At 47.2% G+C, this 16,272-nt stretch overlaps 2 protein-coding genes across 2 annotated transcripts in view; both read right to left on the reverse strand.

Annotated features, from left to right (window-relative positions):
- Nucleotides 1–16,272, reverse strand: part of LOC115542259 (uncharacterized) — a 578,272-nt gene that overhangs the window by 250,116 nt on the left and 311,884 nt on the right. The window lies entirely within an intron of this gene.
- On the reverse strand, nt 1,013–16,195 carry txndc16 (thioredoxin domain containing 16). Its single transcript, XM_030354513.1, has 19 exons — nt 15,740–16,195; nt 14,998–15,080; nt 13,993–14,066; nt 13,782–13,856; nt 12,951–13,072; nt 12,125–12,215; nt 11,323–11,491; nt 10,442–10,608; nt 9,897–9,957; nt 9,039–9,183; nt 8,743–8,889; nt 8,177–8,236; nt 7,469–7,676; nt 6,601–6,737; nt 5,797–5,881; nt 4,270–4,438; nt 3,542–3,747; nt 2,335–2,522; nt 1,013–1,331 (listed from the first exon to the last, which is right to left on the reverse strand). The coding sequence occupies exons 1-19, from the start codon at nt 15,897–15,899 to the stop codon at nt 1,129–1,131; spliced, it is 2,550 nt and encodes an 849-aa protein (XP_030210373.1). The 5' UTR covers nt 15,900–16,195; the 3' UTR covers nt 1,013–1,128.

The following is a 16,272-nucleotide window of genomic DNA, read 5'->3' on the forward strand; positions in this document are numbered from 1 at the left end:
CCCCCCCCCCCTGCCCCCCAGCCCTCTGATAATAGCCCATCTCTGTGCTGGCCCTGAGTGGCTCCGTCTGCAAAACGTCCCCTGGGACTGAGTGTTGGATGGAACTCAAACCTAAAACCTAAAGTGCTTGGAGTGATCATTACCGTCCATTTAACCAAGAAGAAGAAAAGAGGGAAAAAAAACATGACGACTCAACAGAAACCACGTGAACGTGTTCGCCTCGATCAGATAACACAAAAGGAAATGTATTGGTGGCTCAAACCTTTAGCTACACAGGTTCAATTTCCTCCCTGGTCCTGTTGCTACATGTCATTCTCCTTTTTCTGCAACGCAATGTCCTGTCTCTTCATTGTCCTGTCTCTCTCTTCAGTATGGTCTCTCTCCCCTGTCCGGTCTCTCTCTCTACTGTCCTGTCTCTCTCTCTCCCCTGTCCTGTCTCTCTCCCCTGTCCAGTCTCTCTCCCCTGTCCAGCCTGTCTCCCCCGTCTCTCTCCCCCGTCCTTTCTCTCTTTCTCCCCTGTCCTGTCTCTCTTCAGTCCCGTCTCTCTCCCCTGTCGAGTCTCTCTCCCCTGTCCTGCCTCTCTCCCCTGTCCTGTCTCTCTCCCCTGCCCTGTCTCTCTTCAGACTGTCTCTCTCCCCTGTCCTGTCTCTCTCCCCTGTCTCTCTCCCCTGTCCTGTCTCTCTCCCCTGTCTCTCTCCCCTGTCCTGCCTCTCTCCCCTGTCCTGCCTCTCTCCCCTGCCCTGTCTCTCTTCAGACCGTCTCTCTCCCCTGTCCTGTCTCTCTCCCCTGTCTCTCTCCCCTGTCCTGTCCCTCTCCCCTGTCCTGTCTCTCTCCCCTGTCCTGTCTCTCTCCCCTGCCCTGTCTCTCTTCAGACTGTCTCTCTCCCCTGTCCTGTCTCTCTCCCCTGTCTCTCTCCCCTGTCCTGTCCCTCTCCCCTGTCCCTCTCCCCTGTCCTGTCCCTCTCCCCTGTCCCTCTCCCCTGTCCTGTCTCTCTCCCCTGTCCTGTCTCTCTCCCCTGTCCTGTCTCTCTCCCCTGTCCTGTCTCTCTCCCCTGTCTCTCTCCCCCGTCCTGACCATAAAAGGCCCCAGTAACACTAGATGAAATAGCCCCATAGAAACAGTCCTGTCTCAGAGCTCAGAGTGCCACGGCGGACGGGAGGGTTGGGCCTCCCGCTCTCCTCCCCCCCCCTCCCGCCCGCCTCCCTCCTCCCCCTCCCCCGTCTTGACCCTGGGCGAGGAGGGCCGGGCGTAGCCAGGGGCCTCGTGGTCCATGACGGACAGGAAGTCGTACAACGGGGCGGCGGGGCGCCACCCGTCATCACCCATCGTTCCTTTAGGGGGGGAGGAGAGGGGAGGGAGAGGGGGGAGGAGAGGGGAGGAGGGGGAGGGGAGACACACATGTATGATTGACTTTTTATATGCCCGACTGTAAAGTCCGAGCGGTGGCGTGTTGTCACCCGATAGCGAGTGATTTACGACGGGAGTCCTTGGTGATTCATTATTTTGGTGAAAACTAAAATAAAAGAATCGGATAATCATGATTACTTTATAACCACTAGAGTGTTTTCAAAATGTACACGTTTTAGATGAAAAAAAAAAAAACACACCCTATACCATGGATGCTTTGTGAACTAATCAGCGATGGGCCTTTGCCCTGAGCTTTAAAGTGTCCCGTCGAACTCTTGCAAGGGACAACGTGAACTCTGACCTCCGACGTAAGGGCGCAGACTCTGCAGCGGCGCTGCTGAATCTCACGTTACAAGAGATGGACGGGGGAGGAGCAGAATGTCTAAAGTTAGACAGGAGCTAGCTTGAAATCACAAAGACACTCATGTTGTGTCTTTAAGCGCGCGCGGAATGTTCCGGAACAACATGAAGACGTGTGTGAACGAGAGCAGCGCTCTCCCTGTTCCATACACAAACACCGGGTCAAACCGCCAAAGGACGGGAGTCAGCCCACAACGATCATCAATTTCATCAAATAGCTTTAGCGCTGCATTTTAAAACATCTAATCCACAGCTCCCATTACAAAATGATTTGTGTGTTATTAATGTTAGCCTAATGCACAGACACGCACACAGATTATTATCTTTTGCTTGCGATCGATTTGTGGTTTTTTTCTAGCTTATCTCTTGCTAAAGATCAATACATTGTTTCATGGATGATCTCTTGTCCTCAACACTCATTACAGCTGCATTTTATTTATGCATAATTTATTTGAATTTATTATTTAATGTTTTCAATGTTTCGCTTTCGACACAGTTTCCTGAACTCGGCTACCCGGTGCCAACGACCGCCCCCCCCCCCCCCCCCCCCCCCCCCCCCGTCTGTACCTGTGGGTGGTTCGGTCCCGTCCCGGATGCCCTCCAGCCAGTGCAGGACGGAGCGCGCCACTATGGGCCCGTGGGAGGGGTAGTGGTAGAGCTCCCCGCTGGGCAGCTGGGACAGGACCAGCGCGGGGAGGGGGGGCAGGGAGCCCAGGTACGTCCGCAGCACGGAGACCCCAGCGGGGGTACGGCCCCTGCAGCCCGGGAACGTAGGAATGAGGGTTTGGTTGATGAGGCATCGATACATTGACGCTTTTATCCAAAGAGACTCACAATAAGTACATTTGTCCGAAGAAAGAGAAACAATATATCGCCCTCGCTCATCCAGTAAGGATGTTCATTAGAAACAAGTGCCAAGCAATTACAAATGCTAGGCTAACCCATTAGCTAGGATAAGAGCTTTTTGAGAGTTGAATACAATATTATTAATGCATCATAACCACATACAGGTTACCATTACAGCTTTTTATGGGTGAATTCATTATTATAATTGCAGTTAATTGAACACACGTGATATCATTACAGGTATTTCAGGGGTGAATTATTTATAATTATAATTATTACATAAATATTTGATCCTTTCTGCTTTATTATGGGCGAGTTATGTATTATTAATGCGATTGATAATATCAAATGGTACAACAGAGATTGTGTGTCCACCATAGTAGCTCTACAGATGACCAAGAGCAACGTGCAACAGGTGCTCATTCTCTGTTCCACATGAGCAGGGGACATCACTGGAGTCCCACCTGTGGTCACATGTCAGTTTTAAGCAACTCATCATACAGTTAAGGACTAAGGGGAGGGCCGTGCATCCTACCCCGAGGCTATCCTGCCTCCATTAAACCGCCTGCAAAGCTGTAGGCTAGCGTCTTTCTAGTGTGAGTGAGTGAGTGAGTGAGTGAGTGAGTGAGTGAGTGAGTGAGTGAGTGAGTGAGTGAGTGAGTGAGTGAGTGAGTGAGTGAGTGAGTGAGTGAGTGAGTGAGTGAGTGAGTGAGTGAGACAGACAGACAGACAGACAGACAGACAGACAGACAGACAGACAGACAGACAGACAGACAGACAGACAGACAGACAGACAGACAGACAGACAGACAGACAGACAGACAGACAGACAGACAGACAGACAGACAGACAGACAGACAGACAGACAGACAGACAGACAGACAGACAGACAGACAGACAGACAGACAGACAGACAGACTCAACCTACAGGTGTATCCAGCAGGGCAGGTAGCCCTCGGCCCCGCCCTCTCCCCCGCCCCCGGCCGCCGCCCTCACTTCCCGCAGCACCGCCTGGGTCTCCCTCCTCGCCCACTCGTCGTCGTCCTCCTCCTCCTCCTCGCTCCCCACGAAGAGGAGCAGCAGGGGCCGGCCCAGGGCCAGGTAGGACGGCAGGTTGGCCACCGTCAGCTCTGGCTGGGAGCGGCGACAGACATCCAGGGTTATAGATCCAACATGGAGGACGTGAAGGAGCACAGATCCACAACCAAGGTGGTCTAATTCCCCATGTCCACACGGGTACACACACACACACACGGTGGCTCTTCAATCTTACCCACAGCCCATTACCGTTCTGCGCATGTTGTCTTCAGGCGTACAAACTAAGTCAGCGTTATTTATTAGTCGGCTCCGGCGTTCGCTGGAGCGAATGGCGGCCCTTACAGATGAAGACGAATTGATTTCCCCGCCATTTGCCGTAGCTTAGCGCGGCGTTTAATCGATCAACGCCTGCTTTCGAGGTCCCAGTTTACACACACACACACACACACACACACAGATGGATCAACCACACACAAACACACACACACACACACACACAGATGGATCAACCACACACAAACACACACACACACACACACACACACAGATGGAACATTCACGCACACTCTCATACACACCAATGGATCAACCACACACACACACACACACCACCCCTACCATCTGGTGGAGCAGCGCAGCGTTGACCAGGGCGACCAGCTCTTCAGCCGAGGCCGGGAGGGGGAGGGGGAGGGGCCGGAGCAGGTCAGGGGGGGCGGGCGCCCAGGCGTCGGACGCCTTGTATAACAGGACCTCCGGTGACGACAGGCTCTGTGAGCAGCCGGCAGCCCTGAGCGATTCACACACACACGCGCACACACACACACACACACACACACACACACACACACACACACACACACACACACACACACACACACACACACACACACACACACACACACACACACACACACACACACACACACACACACACAGAGGAGGGTCGGAACAGAGGAAGGGAAGAGAAAACAAATCATTAGCGGAGGAAGACGTTTACGGGGCTTCTTCCTGCTTATTCCTTTCGATTTCATCAACTTTTAATCAATTTTGAATCAGGGAGTTGAATCATGAGTGTAGCGGGACTGTTGCACACAAACTAAGGGTGAACTCCGGAGCATCGGGTCCAAAGAGGATCAGGAGCTGCCCTTTCAAACATGCGACACACAGCAGGAGATAGGCCGCGTCAGACGTGCTCACACATATCAGAGATCCTGGGTTTATATTAGGCGAGGGCTTGCACCTGGGTAGAGCGTAGGGCTGCTCGATTAAGGGGAGAATCATAATCAAGATTAATTGGGTCAATATTGAAGTCACGATTATTCAAACGATTGTTTTTGAGTTTGAAAACATGTTGCATTTATTCAGCTTGTCTCTCCGATTTCTTTTTTGTGACTGAGAACTTTGAAATTTCTCCTTTAAGTAATACAAAAAGAAAAGTACACAAAATGGTCAAAAAGAAAATGTTACAATCTAAAATGATATACAGATATGTATCCAGCTGTCCTGCCCTTTTCTATAAAAACAAAACAAAAAAATGATATCGAAAAACTAGATTATGTTAATGTTGTGATTGTTTGACGCTAAAATCGAAATCGCGATCAAACGAATGGACGTTTTGCCTGCAACATTACATTTTGTTTTGATATTTTTAAATCACTGAACTGTTGTCTTATATTTTTTATTTTGTTCTACCCGATAAAGGGTGAAAGGTTAATTCATCCTGATTTGGATTGGCTCATTGTTTCATAAGGGCCCTGAAGAATCTGCACTGAATGCACCGTGACTTCATCACACACACACACACACACACACACACACACACACACACACACACACACACACACACACACACACACACACACACACACACACACACACACACACACACACACACACACACGTCTCAGTTAACATGCTGTGAGGTCTCCCCATCATATATTATATTTAAGTTTAATTTATTTAACTTCTCCTCCTAACTTACTGCATCACTCTTAACATTTATCTTTCTGTAACCATGAGGCAGCTCAAAATGCCGCGGTGAAGCGGTGGAACTTAGCCGAAGCTACGCGGTTAGAGACCATCATCCTCATGGCTGCTATCTGAGAGTAGCCTAGCCTGTTTAAACACACATCAGTGTGCGGTTACCAGCTCTCTGCCAGGCTATCCGTTAGCATGCCGGCTAGCACCTCGCCTCTCAGCGCCGTCGCCGCCGCACTGAACACTGCTGCGCCTGAGAGGGGAGAAGAGAAGAAGAAGAGCCGGGGGTCAAAAGGTCAATGTCGTGATTCCTTAATTGTGTTTTTTTTTGTTTTGTTTAAATCCCAAAGTCCCCCTGGTCTTTATTCCATTAGTCAAAGGAACGCTGTAAGATTCCATGTCCTGGAGACTCCGGGGTTCCTGGGTTTGGGTTCACTGTTCCCCGGGGAACGCCGTCCTAACCGCTGTGATTGGCCCTTCATTTCATGATGTCCCCAGAGGCGGGGAAACCGTGGCCCCCTCAGAACTGAGACTCCGTCGCGGACCGCTGCTAACTGTTTCCATTTCTATCCTGTGGTGTTTACATGCTGGCAGGGTTCCTGATTCTTCCCAAAGATAAGAGTTTTCTCCTTAAACCTAAATCATGCTGAATATTCCCCAGTTAAACCGTCCAGTTGGATTGTTTAAACTCGTGTTGTGGGAGGAAACCGAAGGAAGTCCACCAAGGTTGTAAAACGTTACGTAAACAATCCCTGATGAAGGTCTGAGGCAAGGAACCATTTACAACTTTAAGAAAAATAAATAGCATTTGAGGAACTTATCCAAAACAGAAAAACCACATTTCAAAGTAATCCATCCTCTCTAAGGCCTTAAATACTGTTTTCTTGACTTTTCCAAAAGCAACAAGTGACATTGGGTGGGCTGCGTGCGTGCGTGCGTGCTCTAGTCACGAATGAAAAGGGTTTCTCTTACGGGGGTCCGCAGTGGTCTTAAACAGTCCCAGGACCCGGTCCGGTTTGCAGGCCGAGAGGTCTGACCCGGGCACTTCCTGTAGAAACGACCTCACTTCCTCCTGCGTGGACAGCAGCAGTGGGGACGGCACGAGGCTCCTGTGGAGTAAGCATATGGAATAGGGTCTGGTTTAGATTATGATATACACAAACGCTGATCCTCTGAGGCTGGATCTGATCTCTTGAGCACATTGCAGTGACAGTAGTGTTTCTGCATGATGTTAAAATCAAGCACACATTTGGTTGTGCTGATAGAAATGCTATGTAATTCAAAATTAGGAAAGCAAAAGTTTTCGTCGATGCAGATATCTCCGTTGGAGATCTTCTTCTATTCGTCTCTTAATCCAAAAAAATCGTTCGCGACTTAGACTTCAAATATGTTTAAAAAAAAAATACGAGAAAAACGTAATCTCACAGGAAGCCTGTCCTCCCTCAATGCTTAATCTCGTGGTCATATGTGTGAGCTTAATGGCGGTTTCCTGTCACAGGGAGCTTAACCATGATAAGAAACACTCAAAACAAACATTGCGAGTTGTGGCGACGGATCCTGCGACTGATTATTATTGGACGCCAGACGTGACCCTGTGATAGATGCAGTTTCATATCTCATTAGCATAAACAGTTACAACTGTTTACTGTCTCATCATCAACCGTTAGAACAGTTGAAATGCTGTATGCAAAAGAACGGTGACCACGATGGTGACGTAGGTAAAAAAAACAATCATAATTTAGTGACTAGACAGGATGCTCTGTGCAAGATAAGATAGAAAAATGACAGTGCTGTAACCAGCGTTCATTAGTAGAAACTAAACAAGGACGGCGCTGCTCACATGAGGATGAACCGGTGCAGCGCCTCGCTACCCAGCATGCCTCTGTATCGCTGGGCCGTCTCCTGGGGGCGGAGCAGCAGGACGCTGGGGAAGGCCCTGATTGGCTGGAAGGGGTACGGGCGGTCGGCGGCCATTGGCTGAGCGGCGCAGAGGTCGGTCCACTCCCCGCAGTCGACCACGCCCATCTGAACGTCGGCCACCTCCGAGTCTGAAAGCGGCCGGAGACAACGTCGTCGACGCGTTTCGGTTATCCAATTAACAGCGGTCAAATAACGATTTAAATAAAGGTTTGACACTTTTGTGCAAAGTCTCTTTACATTAAGCTGTTTAGTATCTCCTCGGGCTAGTGCACTGTTGTTGCTTCCAACGTCCACGAAAATGAAAGGTGCTGTATGAATTTAGTGCAATATTTGTATTACAAGTCAGTAACTGAGTCACACATTTAAAGTGGAAAGCTGTTTAGTCATTCATTATCCATCCATCTTTCTAACTAGCGGTCGAATTCGAACACTAAAACACATTCAAATAATGATATAGTGTATCCAATAATATGAATGAATTAAATCCTAAAGATGAACTCAACTTAAGCCGAATAATAAAAAAATACATGCATCAAGGCCGCGAAGAAATGTTAATGTGTAAAAAGTAAAACATTGATTGGAAAGCGTAAGCCAAAGGGAAAGCTGCTGCTGCGTCTCGAGTCTTTACCTGCAAGTCTGTCAGCGACCTCAATGAACTTACTAAGGACCGCCATGGAAACAGCGTCCCCTGTTGTTACAAAGAAGGACAACATAATTATATTGAAACCGAAATATATTGGATATTTTCACTTGATAAATGAATAAAAATAAAAATCTTCAAATTTAGATATTGGTTTTGAAGACTAACTGATTAATCCGCTAATCATTTCCACATTACTGGTTGCAGGGCTAATCAATCACACGCTGAAAACTTTTATCATTAAGAAACAAAGCATATTCGACATCCTGCAGAGGTCATCTAGGCCGCGTTCAATGACGATCGGTACTTATAACCTGTATATTTTGTATGTTGTTCAGCAAAACCCATGTTAGTGACGGTTTAACAGTAAGATAGGCTCATATGACTTCAAGTTAACTAAACAGACTAGATTTCTGCAAGCGTCTCTCACTTGGGAAAATGCAAAACCTCTCCCCACTATAAAATTTGTTTGTAGAAGTTGGCCCCTGAAAAGGAATTCAGTTTCATGCAACGGATATCTGGGTTTTCGTGCCCGGTGGTCTGTCGTGTCTCACATTTCAGGTAGAACAGTGCCACCGTGAGGCTGTGCTCTGCTACTGCAGGGAGGAAGTTGTCGCTGTTGAGCAGCGTTACGGCGTCCATGTCCAATGAGACGCCTCGGCTCCTGAAGACCGACTCGGCCACCTCGTCGTCCAACATGTCTGCACTCGGGCGCACATAAACATGCACACAGTTTTTACGTGTCTTAATGTCACACTGTTTACATTTTGAATCAATGTTAACAGTGTAATCAATATAATTTAAGTGTCATATGATAATTTGTCGCTGTACAAGATGGACGTTGTTTTACCGAGCTCCGACCAGTCATCTGCATGCTCTCTCTCTTCCTCCTCCTCCTCCTCCTCTTCCTCGTGCCCCCCAGCTCTCTCCTGGGCATTGAACAGCCCCACCACCTCCTCAAGGTTGGTCAGGGTCAGATACTTGACCCCTGAGCCCTGGTAGAGAGAGTTGAAACCAATGGGTAGGAAAACATATTAAACACGCATTTAAAAACCACAGATCAAAAGTCGATCAAAATCTGCTGACTGTCTTTTCGGGGGCCGGTTCTTGTCTCAACTCGCTCGTTTTGTTTTTGCATCCTCGACTGTTGTCCTTCTCACTTAAACATTGCATTAGATGGGTGATTTCATGCCATGAGGTTGATCGGTTTAACAATCTGTCTGTCCCTGTGCCTTAGAGACGTTAGGATAGATCCGTCTACCTGTCTACCCAGTGCACTGTGGCGAATGTTGCTGATCTATGCAGTATACATCTAGGTGGACACGCCTACTTGTGATGTCACTAAGGCCAGGGACTGGCAGATTTTCAAACTGCTTGTAATGGCTAATCACACTCACACCTGATGGCATAATATCACCCTTTTAACGACTAAAGGTGTGTCTAAATTACTTTTGGATGAATGCATCCGCTCATTCAATGACTAAATTTGGTTGTGTGGATACATATGTCCTTCTGGGATGGCCATTTGGTGGTGTGTAACAGAAATAACAATACACAATATCAAAATAACAGCAACCCATTCTCCACTGGAGCAAATGGTAACGTGAGACATCAGAGCAAGGCACAAACAGGGAACACAATGAAAAGGTGATTGGCATGTGGTTTACATGTGATGCATTTGTAGTGAACATGTTATGAATGAACTCACCTGTCCTGGAAGCCTGTAGGCCACGTTGAACTCCTCAGGTGTTTTCACCGCAGGACTCTCTCTGGACACACACACACACACACACACAATCAAATGTTGGAAAAACAAAGGATTTGACCATACCACAGAGTCGTGAATACTGACGCAGATGTGGGATGCTGAACATAGAAATAAAACAAGGAAGCCCACAACACGTTTTCCCTAAAATAACTACACGCCGAAACAACTCGACGATATAGTTTCGTAATACACACAACTCGAATGTCTATCGATGTATGTAATGAAGGCAAGAGTTGACCAGAATAAAAAAAGATGCCACAATATCCTACACACTGCACCTTTAATGGATTAAAGAGCTGTAGTACAGAAGCGACATAGTGCAGCTTTAACCTACGGAAATATTGACTACAGCGTCACACACACACACACACACACACACACACACACACACACACACACACACACACACACACACACACACACACACACACACACACACACACACACACACACACACACACACACACACACCAGCCTCCCATCACCTGTGCACTAGCATCAGCAGGGCCAGGCCTCGCAGCCTCCAGGCTAAAGTGGTGGCCACGGCCCGGTCCGGGTGCTCGGTGCTGGGTCGGGAGAACAGGAAGAGCTGGGGCGTCTGGAGGAGGGTATGGTGGGGGTGGACGGAGGAGGGGTCCTCACGCACCTCCGTCTGGTGGTGGGGGAAGAAGGAAGGGCCACAGGTGTAGAGGATGCAATTCTGCGGACGTCCTTGAAGACGTCTTAGTGGGCGCCATTTTGTTTTCATTGTATTCATTTTTTATGACCAGACTTTCGCTAGTTATTGAAGTTTTTCACTTCCTCCTTTTATCCTTGCTATTTGCAACTGTTTCTGTCCCCCGTTTGCTGCTCCCCCCCCCCTCCAGGATAAATAAAGTCTTATCCTTGTCTTGCAGCTATCCCCTTCATGAATAAGGAGCAACAACATTGCGTTGTGTGTGGTGTGATGGACAGCCCCCAACATGAGGAAGGGCGCTGGAGAGAAGACACATTTAAAGGTGAACCTCTCTTCTGGTGGAGCACCCTACTCTAACGTCTGCAGCCGGCCTGTGTCTCCACTGCTTCTAGCAACGACCCAAGACACGGAACTGGCCGCAGATCTCAATACAGTAACATTTCAATCTAATACTATATAGATGTTTCGTCATGGGACAATAATAAGGTGTCCTTATTATTAGCATTAGAATTGATATTCATAAATTCAAGCTGAATAGGAAATAAACATTACAGTTCAAATCTCCGTGGAATTTTTTGGAATTTTTTTACTTGTTGGAAATTTTGGTCATTGTTTGTTGAAACTCCCCCCGGGGAGAGGTTCCCCTCAACGCCCTCTTTAATCCTCGAGGAGGCCCCTGGGTTGACTCACCACCAGGGGGGCCTCCATCAGCCGCAGGAACCCGTGGAGGTCCAGGGTGGACAGGGGCCGCCTCATGGGGGTCCTGGGGCAGCGTGGGTCGGGGGCCCCCGAGCCGGCCGGGCCCGGGAGGAGCCGGCAGTGGAGGAACCAGACCCCCGCTGTGCGGCCCGGGTCCATGCTGGGGGGGGGACAGGGTAGGAATTCTTTACCAATTCATTTGTATTCATTCTTTTTTATTGACGTTTTTTTTAGTTTTTTTTATTGCGTTCATTAGTTCATCAATAGCTACTTGGGCCCTCTGCAATTAGCTTATCGTGAAACGCAAAATTAAATGCAAATTGATAAATTAATAACAGTGGATTTTGATTGCATTATTACATTGCTAAGAATAATCTCAGGCACAACAAAGGGCAAAATAAACGCAATTCACTATTTTCATAATTATAAGACAACCTTGTTAACTTTATGAAGGAAATGACGGGATGGGGAGTAAGGGAGATGAAATAACCACTATCATTATTCTAAAGAAAATAAGCTCTAGTGGTCATTTGACTCCTGAACTGGGTCCAAGTCTGACCCGGTTGAGTAAACAATGGTCGGGTGCTCCTCGTTTGACTACACAAACGTTTCCCCCTCAACAAAGTTGAGGGGAGTTTCTGAAGTGATGACAATGTTCCGTTGTGTCTCATGTGGTTAGATCGTGCATCCTGTATTACTGTAATAATAAAATACAACTGGACATCTATAAAAACGTCTTAATGGTCCAATGATATCAATGATGCTATGGGCGTGTTGAAAACAGACCGGTTACCCCAGCTGCTCCAGTAGGGGTCCCCCGGTAGTGAGGACGAACTGGTGCTTGGCTCCGTACACAAACACCGTCTCCATCAGCGAGCGGTGCTCTGGGGAGACAACACCTTTAGCCTCCAGGGGTTTGAACCACCAGAACCATCCCTCTGGGGAAACAACACCTTTAGCCTCCAGGGGTTTACACCACCAGAACCATCCCTCTGGGAAAACAACACCTTTAGCCTCCAGGGGTTTACACCACCAGAACCATCCCTCTGGCGGGAGCAGAGAGCTCCAAGGGTTTAAAATAGGATATCACATTTCTAACAGACAAGAGATACCGATAAATAGATAGACGGACAGAAAGAGAGTGACAGGCAGACAGACAGAAAGAGAGTGACAGACAGACAGACAGACACAGACAGAAAGAGAGAGAGACAGGCAGACAGAGAGTTAGAAAGATAGATAGACAGACACAGACAGACAGACAGACAGACAGACAGACAGACAGGCAGGCAGACAGACAGACAGACAGACAGACAGACAGACAGACAGACAGACAGAGAGTGGGATGGATGGATGGATGGATGGATGGATGGATGGATGGATGGATGGGTGGATGGGTGGATGGGTGGATGGATAGAGACAGAAAGAGAGTGAGACAGCAGACAGAGAGATAGATACACAGAAAGAGTCAGAAAGAGAGACAGACAGACAGATGGATAGACAGACAGAGGGAGGCAGACGGCGAGACAGACAGAATCAATCAGAAAGACAAAGAGCATCACAGGGAGGTAACAAACTTCACTCTCCCCCTCCATCTCGCTCCACCCAAACCCGACGCTCACCCTGCGTGCCCAGCATCTGGACGTAGGCCAGCACCACGTCGCTCCTCCCCCACGCCGCACGCTCCAGGGCCTGCAGGTCGGCCACGGACTGGGCGTAGCGCACCTCGTCAAACAGGACGCCACTAGAGAGAGAGAGAGAGAGAGAGAGAGAGAGAGAGAGAGAGAGAGAGAGAGAGAGAGAGAGAGAGAGAGAGAGAGAGAGAGAGAGAGAGAGAGAGAGAGAGAGAGAGAGAGAGAGAGAGAGAGAGAGAGAGAGAGAGACAGAGACAGAGACAGAGACAGAGAGAGAGAGAGAGCGCAATCATGCTGAAAGTAATAGTTTAATCTTTAATGGGCGATCATGCCTAATGTAATAATTCAACCTTTAATGTGCTGTAATTCTTAAGGTAATAGTTGAAGACGGACAGAGACAGACAGCTTGGCCCCCCTAGTAGTTTGAGTCAACCATCGCAAAAAACATGGTGTATTTATTTTCCGCACCTGTGATTCCCACCACTAGGGGGATATGTGAGTCATGTAACAGGTTTTCTGAAGGATGTGTTAATAAACTCCGATATCTGGTGTAAACACAAAGCTTAAAAAACATACTGAAGAGTCACGAGAACAGAAACACAGTATCAGATAGACCTAAGCTGTGATGTGTGTTGGTTCAAAGACAGTGAAAACCACAAACCAGCGTTCGACGGTAACATTAACCTGTTATAATAATTGAAAGGTCTGAAGTCAAACGTGAGTTCAGGGTACAAACGTGAGTTCGGGAGTACAAACGTGAGTTTGGGAGCAAAAACGTGAGTTCATGAGAAATTGTTTTCTGTTGACCAGCGCACTTACAACAAGACGTGAGCCACAATGGCGTTGATGTCGAACACTGAGTCCACGTCAAAGCTCTTCAGAAGCTCAGCGTTCCTGAGGGAAACACACCACCACAACAAAAGACATTTATCTCAAAGGCATCATTCCCAAGAAATGTATCTGCAGGCATGACATTGAGGGGGAAGACATAGCTTCACCTGACCTGTACCCATGTTTCATGCAGACGTACCTGAACAGGTAGACCTTCTTCAGCAGCCGCTCTCCAGTGCAGAACTTGGCCGGCTGCCCCAGGCTGCAGTTCACCTGGACAGTGGGAACAAGATCTCAATATGGAGCTATAGCTGGATGTCTATTTCACCTCACAAACTTTTGTTCTCTTGTTTCTGTCCAGCTCACTGAAGTTAGATTTTTTTATCCATTTAGTATTTTATTGTGTGTGTGTGTGTGTGTGTGTGTGTGTGTGTGTGTGTGTGTGTGTGTGTGTGTGTGTGTGTGTGTGTGTGTGTGTGTGTGTGTGTGTGTGTGTGTGTGTGTGTGTGTGTGTGTAAGGTAGATCTGCCAATAACAGGTACCTCCTACAACCATGTTTAACATCTAGTGTACAATTTGATTTCATATTCACATCTCCTCCTACGTTTTTAGAACTTTGTTTAAGTGGAGATTTGGCGAGATTTGACCATAGCTAACTGCATCACTTTATATCCAAGACTAGTTCTTTTAGCTTTTGGTTCTCCTTTAATCACAATCCGTCGCCTGTAACCCACAGCTCATAACAAAACATTTGACTAATTTCCTTCCAATCCAGTCTCCAATCCACTGAATATTATCCAAAGCAAACAATAACCTAGGAGATGGAAAATCACTTGTTTAAAAATTAACCAAACCCCTGTTAACAGTCAATTATCTAATTCCTGTTCCTGTGCTCATTTGATTGAGTTAGACCCATTTATTACCCGGGAGATGAACGTGTCGTGACTCGAGTTATATTAGGCTCTTATCTGGTTGAATAAATAAGAGAGAGAGGGATAATCGTCATCTGGGGTGTCGTTATGGTGTATTAAAACCCGTCTCTGTGTTGTCTTCTGCTGCATAAAGTGCATGGATAGCAAACCCGTCGTCTCCATCTTGATTAGAAATTGGATCACATCGTGTTAACGCCAGCGTCAGCGTGATCGGTAGAACACCGTTTCTAATCCTCGTGGGCATTAGGAAGATCACGAGAGCTCTTAGTTACCTTGCCAACCACTATCCCATAATCCTGCAGGGCCTCCGCGGACTTGTCTAGCTGGACTAGGAAGAGGGAGATGGTGGGGGAGACTAGAGAAAGAGGGGCAGAGAGAAGGGGGATACACTTTTACAATGTCTTTAACTCTCACAAAACACAATTTAGTCATTTAGAAATGTATTTTATGCAAAGCCACTCGGTTTAGATAAACCCAATATATGAGAGGGGATGTGAACCTTTTCACCTTTGTCTATGGTTAGAACCCAGAACTAGGGCTGCTCGATTATGGAAAAAATCACGATTATTTTGGTCAATATTGAAATCACGATTATTCAAACGATTATTTTTGAGTTTGAAAACATGATGTATTTATTCAGCATGTCTCTCCCAAAAAGAACGTTTTAACTGAGAACTTTGAAATTTCAAAAAGAAAATATTTCAATCTAAATTAATATACAGATATGAATCCAGCTGTTCTGCCCTTTCTATAAAACATTAAATAAATAAAAATAATAATAAAAAAATGTATTGCCATGAAATTCATAATTTACATTGTTTCATAATTTACACAGTTTCAAAATAAAACATATTAACCATAACAATCTAAATTTAGTAGAGAAGGAAAAGTTGAGCAATGTGAAAAACCGTGCGTGTGTGTGCGTGTGTGTTATAAGCGGGTTTAACTAATAGTGCGTGTGTCTCCGTTAGTGCGTGTGTCCAAGCGCGTGCGTGTGCCAATTCAGCCACTTACCCCGATGCCCAAAGTACACAAACATAGTGCTCCCGGACTGCAGCTTCTCAGAGAAGCCCTCAGCGGAGTATTCGACCAGATGTGATCCGTTCTGCACATCGCAGCGTCCGGACTCCGTCCAGAGCCACAGCACCGCGGCCAGCATCGAAACCCACACCATGGCTACCAGCGCTTCTTAGTTAATCTACTATTTTAAGAGTTATGAGGAGATTGTTAGTGCGGTTGGGGAGCACCGCATATTGTTCGGTACTATTCCGAGGAACATTCATTTGGGTCAATTGTGTGGCATTTTCATAACCCCCAGTATCACTCAGCTATGTGTACTACGAACATGCATCGACACACCTTGAGTGTATAGTGTATACAACATCTCTAACTAAACCGTTCTTTGCAAGAGCTGTGTGTTTATATGTAGTACGAAAACAGTTCCCTTCCCCCGTGTGCTGCTTCCTGTTTCTAAAATCCACTGGATTGCAGGACCCAATGAGGTCCACGGGATATGTAGGCAAAAAACACGACCAATCACAGGTTCA

The sequence above is a fragment of the Gadus morhua genome, chromosome 4, assembly GCF_902167405.1.
Source record: "Gadus morhua chromosome 4, gadMor3.0, whole genome shotgun sequence".
NCBI classification, from domain to species: Eukaryota; Metazoa; Chordata; class Actinopteri; order Gadiformes; family Gadidae; genus Gadus; species Gadus morhua.

Coding starts and splice junctions, on each gene's coding strand:
- txndc16 (XM_030354513.1), bottom strand. CDS start 15,899: ATGGTGTGGGTTTCGATGCTGGCCGCGGTGCTGTGGCTCTGGACGGAG. Junction 10,609..11,322: donor TGATGGAGGCCCCCCTGGTG/GTGAGTCAACCC, acceptor CCCCACCACCAG/ACGGAGGTGCGTGAGGACCC. Junction 9,958..10,441: donor CTGCTGATGCTAGTGCACAG/GTGATGGGAGGC, acceptor GTGTGTGTCCAG/AGAGAGTCCTGCGGTGAAAA.